This window comes from Cupressus sempervirens, chromosome 2, assembly GCF_028749045.1.
Source record: "Cupressus sempervirens isolate cs-2001-9-10 chromosome 2, ASM2874904v1, whole genome shotgun sequence".
Classification (NCBI taxonomy): Eukaryota; Viridiplantae; Streptophyta; class Pinopsida; order Cupressales; family Cupressaceae; genus Cupressus; species Cupressus sempervirens.
The window spans coordinates 292,357,119-292,370,029 of record NC_143119.1 but is presented as its reverse complement, the minus strand read 5'-3'; the positions used below and the strand labels follow the sequence as shown (position 1 = coordinate 292,370,029).

Here is a 12,911-nt window from a genome sequence, read left to right as displayed (position 1 = left end):
TAAAGACAGATCACCATTGATTTGGAATTTTTTGGTCCCACTCAATGTGTAGGATTAGTTAACTTCTTAAGATGTATCAATACCTCCAAATGTGCACAAACAAATGGTTCCCAGAGTGATGATCCTTCTACCTGATCACCCAATGCTATTGTGTTTGGTGAAGTGTCACTATTTTCTTTTGTACTTCTGTGTTTCTATATAATCTCATGATTTTTTTTTTTTCAAATTTTAAAATTGTGAATGGCCATTGATCACATCTTTTCATTTAAACCTTCAAATAATATTTTGAACCTCTTTGAATGATTAATACAACACACTAAAAGTGCCTCTAAAAAATATATAGAAATTTCTTGAGGGTAATATATATATATATATATATATATATATATATATATATATATATATATATATATATATATATATATATATATATATATATATATATATTTTGTAGGTGCACCCTCTAAGATTTAAGCACCTCAACATTATAAAATTGGTGAGATTACATGTTTTATATATGAAAAGAGAAGGTTCATAGGTAAAACAATACTTTCAAGAAAGAAAACTTATCAATCACTTCATTATGCAAAACATAACGAAATTGAGTTATTATATTGTAATAATACAAGTCTCAATCGATTTTTAAATTCATTTTGTCAATTTTCATTTGAAACATCTTGCTCATCGAAAATCTTTTGAAACCTTTACTTTCAAAATTATATTTACCAATATCCTATAATATTTAACATTCCCCACAAAATATATTTCCTTCATATAATTCAATAATTTTAAATTCTTTTTTTTAGGAACAACAAAAACAAGGGACATAATGCATCAAAATTGCTGCCAATAATTAGAAAAGAAGGAAAATAGAGATTTATAGATAGAAATGAAGGATATGAAGAGAGAGCTCAAAGAGAGAGAATGATATGTTATTATAAGGACAAGTAAAAGTAGAATGATAGAAAGAGTTGAAGGGAATTTTAAAAATATTAATAATTATATTATTTTAAGAACTATATAAATAACAATAAAAATTATACTATATTCAAATGAACTACTTATTTCTACCAATTCAATTATAAGTTAAATATTTAATTTAAAAAAATAAATTATAGATTACTTAATTCAAACTACCAAAATATCTAGTAAATTTGAGGGCTAATATTAGTTTTACAATTTGTAAAATGGTATTAAAAAAAAATAGAGCGAGATTGTAAAATAGTAGCTAGTAATACATAGTGTAAATTTAAAGAAATAACATTTTACAATTGGCAAAAATAAACATCAATATAAAACTAATAAATATATTTCAAATAAGAAATATAAAATATTTAATTCTATATTTGAACTTGGTAAGAAAAATAGTTTGTCATAATTAATATTGATTAGCCATTGATTTTTTTCCAAAGTGGTGTGAGGTGGAAGATAAAATGATTATTTTTTTGAAAAATCTAATCAACTTGGGAAAGGATAAAGTTGAAAAATCTAATTAATGCATTCATTAATGCATGATAGACTAGTTAGAAAATATTTGTATTTTTGTTAAAGAAATTTGAAAATTTTCCCCACCAAAAATAGTATAGTAGGATGAATGCAAAATGTGATTTATAAAATAATTAAAAATTTAAAAAGATATAAACATTTGAAATTTCTTTTAATCTTTTAAATTCTATGAATTAATTGGTCAATTGAATTTAAAAAATTAGATTGAATGAAAGCAATAGTATCCTCCCCAAACAGGAACTAAAAATATCTAAACTCCCCCTATGCCTATCAAATTTAAGCCCTCGATCAATTATTGCAATGTAAGTGAAAGGCAAGGTATTGGAGCATGAATCACTATCACACGAGCCAAAAGCGGCATGTAACCCTAAAAAGTTTCCTGAAGCAGCTGAAAGTTTGGTCGGCTGGTCCGTGTGTAGTAGTTAAAGGAAGCAATAGTTGAAAAATCCCTTTTTAACTTTCGGCCTGCACATCAGATACGCTTTGACACTGATGTTTTCTTTCTTGTTCATATATGTACACAATATATGTATACGCAGTTTCTCCATTCCTCACTTATTTGCTCGTTCTCTCACCATGAAGAGCAGTTTTGGCTTTCAAACTAAAGTGAAAATAGTCATGAATATCATAAAATGGGAAAGATTTGTGATGAGAGGGAGAGGTGTGCCAGCAGATGTGCCAAAAGGCCATTTGGCCGTCTTTGTGGGAGATGACCAAATGAAGCAGCGTTTTGTTATCCCTGCCACTTATCTAAATCACCCTCTTCTCACCACATTGCTGGACAAGGCAGAGGAGGAGTTGGGAGTGAATGAAAATGGACCTGTTTTCCTCCCTTGCTATCCTCTCATCTTTGATCGTAATGTTCTCTTCCTCATCAGAACTAATGTTGGTCTTTCGCAAGATGAGATTGACCTGGTTTTAAGTAACTCTACTTATCCTTCTTCATCTTAATTCAGAGCTTCACCATGAACAGGTGTAAAGTCGCCTATCAAGTTAAAACAATGCTGAATCTTTGAATGATGAGATTCCAGTATGCTCCCGAAATTTTAAAGTCTTTTGTGCTAGTTACTTCTAATGGGGAAGTTGCCATCATTGAAAGTGAAAGGAAAATGACAAGTTTGATTCTATATAATGATAATAGCCTTAGTGATGTTGTATTTTAAATCTTATGACTCTAAGGTCCAGTCATAGATAAACGATTAAATGTTTACTTTTATTTTAAATATTTATCAATCTAGAGGAACAACATTTTTTATATAGTAGTTTTACTTCTTCTTCATTGTGTTAGAAAGGTGCATTTGTTATCAAATGTTGGTGGAGTTGAATTTATTTATTCTACATTTAAGAGTTAGAATTCATTTCTATGACTAAAATGAATAAAAGTGGGTATATAATAGAAAGCAAAGCATTGCTTTTGGTAAGGGATAATTAGGTAGGAACAATTTAATTAGGTTGAATGCTTGTAGTTTATGTATTTTTGTTAGTAATTACTTCAAACACAATGAACAATTTATACAAGTCAAAGAATTGGATTATAGATCATCTTAGGAGAAGTGATGAAAATAATACACGATAAGGACTTCTTTGTTACAGCTAGAGTCCTTGCTTCTTATTAAAAAAGTGTTTTAAAAAGATAAGGTAATGATATATCCAGTTCTAAGGGAGTAAACAATAAAGTCAATGGTTAGAGTTTGTGGCTTTGAATATATATAGGCTTTGAGTACAAAGTAAAGGAAGTATAGATAGAATAAATCTTATAATCATTAAAGTTCAAGGAAATGAGAAGTCAAAGATACCTAGTGCAACATTCATGTAGGATGGGATTATATGCAATAGTCAAATAGAAATGTAAGCAATCAATAAAGCATATAATGGTATATACATTGGGTTTTTTATACACATTCAATAGAAAATGATAATTGAAAACATCTTAAAGGTCGTGTGGAGATTTCAAGAGCAACAAGCAAGAGTTATGGAAATACAATATAATTAACATTAAAGTACAAGTGTTGTCAAGAGATAGAAGTTAAAAATGATGTATAGCTAATAAAAGAAAGTAATCTATTCTTATTCAAAATGATGATACTATCAAATAGTAGAGGTGCATCTACAAGAAATATAAATAAACTATAAATCCATGTGGCAAAACATTCCAGATTGCAATCAATAATGCAAATAATCAATTTTGAGTGAAAGAGGGTGAAACCCTATATGAATGTGATTTATACAGTAATATTATTATTGGAAATAGAGAGAAAGTTATCAGCATATGAAAATATCAAATTACCAATAGGTTGTTTCATTTCCAGCTAGGAAATTTTGATATCGTAAGATGCAGCCCATAAATATGGAACTTGTTTTAACAGCTTGATAGGCATTTCCAAATAATATAAAGTATCTACTAGCACAACAATAATAAGTGGTGCTCAAAATAATAATATAATATTGCCATAAGAAGGACTTGCGCTAATAAATTGCTTATGTCAGAGTGATCAAGGATCGGCTGAAGTATCATGACAGTATCATATGTTTAGAAACTTAGACACTAAACGAAACATAATGGGCTATATTTAAAATAAATAATGAGACCTATAAGATTTACATAAAAATTCCATAAAATATTAACAATCAAAGGTACATATTTTATGCAGAAGGCTCAATCATGTTGTTGCAATAAAAATGTTTCCTATATAAGAATACATGTACATTTGAGTTTATCTATATTAAGAGACAAAATAGTGCTAATCTATTCTTATTCAGACAGAATATTGTGAAGTTGCAATGTGTGAATGAAGAGGCCTGTATAGTCAGGCATGGATTACAAGAGAAGTCTAAACAAAATATATAGATTCATATTAATGATAGTATACTTCTAAAATGCCAAGATTATAACATATCTCAACTTCATTTATCATGTGGAAGTATACATGTAGAAACACCTTATCAAAACAAGTAAAATGGAAAGTGTAACTAGATATAATCACATAGGGATTTCAAAGAGCCATTTAATAGGTGAAGATCTAAATTTATTAGTCATGAAACTTTTGTGTATACATTAAACAAGTAAAATGGAAAGTGTAACTTGATATAATCACATAGGGGTTTCAAAGAGCCATATAATGGGTGAAGATATAAATTTATTAGTCATGAAACTTTTGTGTATACATGATAATGTAGGAAGAAACTAGTCTAAAAAATTCATAAAAAATCATTGAAGCTTATATTCCTTTGAAAGATGGCTATAAAAAATGGATATACAAAATCTTTTGTTACAAGAAAATGAAGAAATTGTTAGAAATCTAATAGATCAAGATCTATAAAACCTCTTTCACTTTTCCATGAAACATATTTGATATCAAAACCTAAAACCCTCATTAATCATTCATCTCATATTGAAATGAAACCATTCACATTAACATAATATCATATTTACCTTCTGACTAAATAAAATGTAAACTCGTAAACATGTCACACATTAGCACATAATTATGGTTACATGGAAACCTTCCAAGGTGAAGGTAAAACTGTGGTAGTGATGATAACTACAAAGTCTCACTACTATAGCAATAAATTTGTGCTTATTAAGGCTACAATGATTTGATCACTTTGAATGATCTACCCGGTGAGGGGTCTGCCCTATTAAAGGCTTAAAGAACTATTAGGTTCTACCTTCTTTAGAGGATTTTTAAATCAAAATGAAGTGGGTAATCTATTAGAAGATTTACATAAGCCTGTTAAAGCTACTTTGTTAAGAGATTTAAACCTTGAAGCACCTGTTAGAATGTTCATTACTTGATCCTTTGGTTATCACTTTAATGCTTGATAAAAAATATCCTCTATGAAATATAATATATCTTGACTATGATAGATCTCCTCTATCTCTACTCAAAACTCTTTACTATATTGCTCAGTCTCTACACTTTGGTTCACCTCCAACACTTTTCTCTTCACCTATTAATTCACATACATCTCATCCATCCTAAATTAGGTCATAGAACCTCCTTGAATAGATGACAGGGTGAACCTCCTAGATCCAAATCAACAATCTAGAATCAATCCTTTTGTCATTTGGTAATTGGATTTTTATAACTGGTGGATTGCCATACCTAGGGATTAATGATCTCCCTCTAAATGTGTAATCACCTCCTTTATTACCTCCTTAGTCTTAAAAAAATGCTTCCAGCTTGATAAAAATGTTTAACATAGAATTCAGTGCTATTCCAAATAAAAATGTTAAACTATGTTACTCAACAGTTACATTGCACTAGTGCTCGACATTTACTAGTTCTTCATGTTGTCCTTCGGCATTAACTATGCTCAACATGAACTGAATAAATCAGCCTCTATATCTCTCAACATCCACTAATAACTTTGACTAACTGAACATTCAATATTTTCTCTGATAAGCTTTGATATGCTTGACAATCATTGGAGTACTTGGTGGCCATTAGTTCACTTAGCAATAACTACTACTCGACACATTACTTGGAATATGTATAAATATTTATTCCTTTACTCGACATATGTAGGATGACTATGTCGTAGTGATGATTGAATAATCCTTCCTTGTGAATGACTAAGTGTTTGACACTAATAGACAACCTAGCTTAAGGATCAACAAAAACACTTATGGGTACCTATAGAGACTTGTATGGGTACTTATAAAGGCTTTTCCACTCCAATCTTAGCGAACTCCAAAAATATTTAAAGACTTACATATATGACATCATGGAACAATGCATAATATGTTAGCAAGTACACTAAGAGTGTAGATTTATTAGCTTTTGTCACTACAAAATTCTTAATGAGGTATTGTTTAGTACTTGACTATAACACATGAAATTTGATAGATTCTTTTTCCTTGCATTTATTTTTCTCATTACTTTCATCTTCTTCTAATATTTTCAATGAAGCTACAATTTATAAAGATGAAGTCGTTAATTAGATTTATATATTGAAAAATAGTACAATAAAATTATGAAATTGTGTAAAATACGAGTGTTAACATTTTGGGATCTTATGTTGTTGTTTCTCATTGCAATATAAATGATGTTATTTTCCATCTCCATTGTGAAAGTGCCTTAAATTTTGAATCTTCATATCATGTAGACTACTAAAGACATGTATATCCTATAGTTTTCAAATGGTATTTGGGAAAGTTGTGGAAAGTGTTTCTCAAGGATATTTACATGAATATTACAATCCGCAATTTCATATTTTATTTCTATTATGAATTAAAAAAAGGGTTCATATGTGAAGGTGCATATATTTGCAGATGCGATGCATTGCACATTGTTCATGGTAGAGGCTTGGCCCAAAGAATTTTGCTATTACAAGAGGCACACAAAAATTGGTTTGGTGTTACATAAGCATTTTGGGCCTTTGACGGTCACTTGTAAGTGAATTGAGGATGTAAGAATGAATTAAAAATAATTATTTAGTTATTATCAATGTGATTATAGTTGAGATTTCAAGGTTTGATTATTTTTTTGTTTACTTGGATATTGGTAGAAATTAGTTTTTGTAGAGCACATTTTGAGTTGTCATCATTGAGGTTGTCGATAAATGTGGATGGTGTTGATTTAATTATGGGTGTTCCCTTTGGGCCACCATGAACAACATTCTTCATGAGCAACAATGATACTTTGTTGTTGCATGTATTTGTTGCAGTGTTGCATAAGCTTCAATGCAAAATTTTTGCACTACAAGTTGTAGAGAGTGGAAATGCATTAGAAAATATTAAATAGACTAGTATTATGTAAGAAGAATAAAATGTGGTATGATACATGATCAGAATATCCTCATGATGTTGTCTTTGATGTTGATTCTCCATCTTTGGCATGCAACTGAAATTTCTTTGGTGCCTAGTTGTGTGATGCAACTAGGACTCCCAATGTTAAAATTGAGTATTTACTTGCTAGTATTGGAATTAATAGCTATTCTGGAGGGAGGTGAATCAAAATAGGAGATTTACATGACTTTTGAATTATCTCAAACCAAATACATATTTGACATTCAAAGTAAATGGATACATAAACTAAAAATGAAAAGGAAAGAACTAGATACCAGAGAGGATTTAGACAACTCACAAAGAGAGAGAGAAAAGATTTTGTTCTAAGTGGGAAAGCCTCAAAACCTTTCAATTTTATCATAGGAAAAAAATCACTCCTTTGGGACTTGCCATCTTTATTTAGTAAACAACTCATCCTTACAATAATAGCTACAACTGCATAGGGCTTAAACCCTTTTTCTTTTCATTTTACAATGTTTCTTCGCACATTATATACATATATAACTATATGCATTTTTTTGCACAAACCTACATATATACACAATCTTGTATTTCTACCTTCAATACTGCATGGAGTATTCTACATACAAAGGAATATGACTATCTGTCTCTTCCTCAATTCTTCTTTTTACACACACATTTATACTCCTTTATATAGGGAAATACTTAAAAAATTACATTCATAGAAACATAAATAGTTACAAGAATTGATAATGATTATGCAAATAAACCCTCAAAAAATAGGGTGAACAAAAATTGACTTCAAATCTTCATAATCTCAAAAGTATACAAAGTTTTTCAAACACTTCCTCTTTTCTTTTTACAAAATAAAACTGAACCGGTATAATATCAAGTTTCATTACAATCACAACTATTTAAATAAAACTTTATGTTATGATTAATAAAGATATCATACTTAAAAAATTTAAGAGAAGTTTTGATGGAAAATGGTTCCACAATCTAATTGTTAGAGACTTCTTATGAAATAAAATCTTTAATCAAATTGAAACATCCTTTCCATTCCAAATGAAAAATCAAATCATTTTCCTTGCTATTCATTTCTATTAAAAAACAACATCATTATGTTGGATACAATTGATTAATTGTATATTATTTTTGATGTTACAAAAATGTCATATCATTATGAGTCAGTATATGTTGAGCTCACTCGGGCATTGAAGAAAATTTTCTATGGCTATCGAGCAATCCAAAGTTTGCCTAGTTTAGAAGGTAGTGTCTACCGAGTTCACTCGGGTGCCAAAGGAAAGTCTATGGATGATGAGTGTTAATTGAGCTAACTTGGTTAATGAAGGAAATGTTGGATGGAACTAGTGCTAGCCAAGCTCACTCGATTACCAAAGTAACTTTTCTAGTATGCAGTGTTGACTAAGCTTCACTTGGTTAACATAGGAAAATCACTTTTGAGTTAGTGTCTACCAAGTAGGGTTAGCTATCGAAGGAATTTATTATTTTAGCATATTAAGTTTAATTGATTTATCTATTGGTTCTAGCCAACTGAGAAGATGAATATTAGTTATTCTAAGTTTTATTCTAGCTGACTTGACAATGTGAAAGATATAAGTATTAGGTCAAGTTGTGGGTTACAATGTGCGAAGTGATATGTGAATACATTGAAAAATTGATAATGCTAAGAGGAAGCAAATCAAAAGGATGAGAAGAATATTCTTATGAAGATGAAAGGATACATTCGATCAGGAAGGATCAAGTACAAGCCAAAATAGAGATCTGTAATCAACAAATTTGGTTGCAACCAAATTAGGTCATTTCATTGTTACTCTCTAACCATTGTAGCAATTATCTAAATCTCTTAACAGAGTTGGTTTAACAGCCATTTGTAAATCCTCTAACAATGTGGTAGTTCTATTGAATTGTCTAAAGGCCTTTAACAAGGCCACTCCTAACAGGGTGATTAAATCCTCTAATAGGATCACACCTAACAGTGTGTTTTGTGACCTTTAATAGGGTTGGCTCCTAACAGGGCTCACTTCAGAAGAGTGAAAACAATGAGTAGTTGCAAGTGATGTTTTTTCCCAAATTGGGTTTCCACGTTAAATCTTGGTGTCAAATGTGTTCATGCTATTTACTTTCTATGTTTGCAACTAAGTTAAAGTAATGATAATCACAGATAACATCTTAAGATTTGCATGTCAATTAATTACTGAGCATTCTCAGTGTCTACTGAGTTATAGCATTTCTTTGTGTGCCAAGCATTAGTTGAATTAAGTTCTGATAGAATTATTTTATTGACATCTAAGGGATCTAAGATTTATTTTTGTAGTAACTGATTCACCCCTCCACTCTCACTTACTCCTCTTATATTTCCAATAATTGGTATCAGAGCTTTTGGTGCTTGCAGAGAATGTTTCAAGGACCTAAGCTAAAGATTAGGATGTCTTACAAAAGAAAGATTCCCAAGTTGAATATAGATAGTTTTGCAGCATGGTAAGGACTTATTATGTTACATTTAGCTACTATCAGTGATTCAGGTTCTAAATATCTTGATACCAAATACAAGACTTCCACTGGAACATTGTTAGTTAAAGATATTGCTGAAAAGAAGAATCGTAACATCATGATGATTGATATTACATCTACTCTCAATTATACTGAATTTGATGAGGTAAAAGATTGTAAAACCACTCATGAAATGTGGATGAAATTGAAAGACATCTATGGAGAAGATGGCAATGTAAGAGGAGCCAAAGAATAAAGTCTCAGAGGACAATTTGATCAAATGAAAATGAGAGAAGATGAAAACATTGCAAAATATGTGGAAATAATCAAAGCTAATGTAAGTGCAATCAAAGCATCTAAGGGAGACATTGATGACACAATTGTTGTAAGCAAGGTACTCAGAACTCTTCTTCCTATTTATGAAATTAGAGTATCTACTATTCAAGAAATGAGATGTGATCCAAATAAAAAAAACACATTAGATGCTCTATTTGGAAGATTAAAAACTTTTGAGTTGGTAACTATGATAACTATGTTCCTAGTTGCAAAAATATTGAGTCTGCATTTGAAGCCAAACTCTCACTCAAAGAAAAGAGCAAGAAATCAAAGGTCAATTAATTAGGAAGTGAAGAAGAAATTGAAGAAAGTTCTAATAGTGATCTTGAAATTTTTGAAGCCCTACTTGCAAAGAAATACTCCAAAGGCAGAGGAAAGTACAAAGGAAAAATTCTCCTAATCTGCTTTCTTATAAAGAAATTGGTCATATTGCTGCTAGGTGTCCAAACAGAGAAAGCAAAGATGAGAAGAAAAGTAATAATTACAAAGGAAAGAAGGAATTCAAAAATTACAAGAACTATAAGGACAAAGGTAAGAAATCTTGTTTTATGGCTAAAGATTTTGATAATAGTGAAGATGAAGTGGTATATATTGCTGTAAAGATAAATCTGATGATGGAGATAAGATGGCACTTATCTCTCATGTTAGCAAAAATGATACATGGATTATTGACAATGGATGTTCACATCATATGACTGGAGATAAAACAAAGTTTGAACACATGGAACATTATGATGGAGGTAGTGTAAGATTTAGAAAAAATGAACCTTGTTGCATAAAAAGAAAAGGTCATATCTCATTAACCAATGAACTTATTTGTGATAATGCTTATTGGGTTGAAGGAGTAAAGCATAATCTACTGAGTGTGGCACAATTGAATAACATTAGTTTCAAGGTAGAATTCATGGATGGGAATGCCAAACTACTAGATGAATAAGGAAATTTGGTTGGATCTGGCAAGCAAACAAAAGGTAACCTATTTTATCTTGATCTCAGTAAAATTTCATGTTTGATTGCTCATGTAGAAGAAAGCTAGCTATGGAAAAAAAGATTATGTCATGTAAACTTTGATAATCTGGTTAAGATAAGAAAACACAAAAGGTAAGAGGTATTCCTAGTTTGAAGAAACTCGATATGGGTCTATGCAAAAATTACCAAATTGGTAAGATGAGAAAGACTAGTTTCAAAAGAAAAAACTATCATTCTAAAGAAGTCTTAGAGCTTGTGCATACAGGCTTCTGTAGACCTATTGGAATATAGAGTTATAGTGGAGAAATTTTTTTTATTCTTTTTGTTGATGATTATTCTAGAATGATGACTACAATGTATCTAAAAGAAAAATCTAAAGCTTTTCAAAAATTCAAGTGATAGTTGGAAAGAGTAGAGAAAGAAACTGGAAAGAAGTTAAAATGCTTAAGATCAAATAGAGGTGGTGAATTCATCTCCAATGAATTCAATAAATTCTACATTGAAAAAGGAATCAAAAGACAAGTATCAACCCTTGGTATACTAGAGTAGAACGGTATAGTTGAAAGAAGATATAGATCCATCATGGATTGTGCAAGAACATTGATGATAGAAAAGAATATTGCAATCAAATATTGGAAGGAAGCTATTAGCACTGTAGTTCATAACTTGAATAGAGTAGTACAACTGAAGAAATACTCCAATCAAACTCCTTATAAATTATGGTATGCCTACAAACCTAATGTAAGTTACTTGAAAGTATTTGGTAGAAAATGTTATATCTTGAAAGAATCTAGAAAAGGAAAATTTGATGTCAAAGGTGATGAAGGCATATTTCTAGGATACTCCTATAGAAGTAAAGCATACAAATTTTTGAATTTGTGTACTCATAAAATCATAGATAGTGTGCATGTGAGAATTGATGAGCTTGTAGAAAAGAGTGAAGAAGAAAGCAACAAAGAGCCAGAGGATTATAGAAGATTTGTTTACTATGAACCTGATACCCTATCAAATTTATCTAAAAGAAAGGAGGCTTCACCTCCCATGTCCTCAAAATCTCCAACAGTTACCAAGTTACAGACAGTGCAACCCGAGTCATAGACTAAATGATCCAAGTTGTAATCAGAGGCTACTGAGCTACTTCAAGAACAAACTGAGTCTGATGGAACTGAGTCATAGACAATGGGACTTGATCTTGATGAAATTAGTGAAACTCATTCCAAATCCAAAGAACCTATGTTAGCAAGATATGTTAGAAGGCATTATGCACTTGATCAGATCATTGGAGACAAATCCGATGGAAAAATGACAAAAAGCAAATTGAAAGGTACATGTTTACTTGTTGAATTTGAACCTAGAAATATTAAAGATGTAGTAGATAATGAAAGTTGGGTTGAAGAAATGAATGAAGAATTAGAAAAAATAGAGAAGAACAAAACTTGGACTCTTGTTTCTAGACCCAAAGATAAAAATATAATTGGCACAAAATAGGTGTTCAGAAACAAGCTAAATGAAGATAGAAAAGTATCTAGAAACAAACCAAGGTTGGCATGTAAAAGTTATTCTCAAGAAGAAGGTATTGATTATGGTGAAACTTTTACCCCTATTGCAAGATTAGAAGGTGTTAGAACTTTATTTGCATATGCATCTAATAGAGGATTCAAAGTTTATCAAATGGATGTTAAATCTACATTCTTGAATGAAATTCTTGATGAGGAAGTCTACATTGAACAACCATAAGGTGTTGTAGATCCTAGCAAAAGAGACATGGTGTACAATTTACATAAGGCATTATATGGTCTCAAGAAAGCTCCCAGAGCTTGGTATGAAATAATTC

At 30.5% G+C, this 12,911-nt stretch overlaps 1 protein-coding gene across 1 annotated transcript; it reads left to right on the top strand.

Annotated features, from left to right (window-relative positions):
• Positions 1 to 2,124: 2,124 nt before the first annotated feature.
• On the top strand, positions 2,125 to 2,457 carry LOC149572220 (auxin-responsive protein SAUR15-like). The gene has a single exon (XM_089815791.1). The coding sequence runs from the start codon at positions 2,125 to 2,127 to the stop codon at positions 2,455 to 2,457; it is 333 nt and encodes a 110-aa protein (XP_089671917.1).
• The last annotated feature ends 10,454 nt before the right edge of the window (positions 2,458 to 12,911 follow it).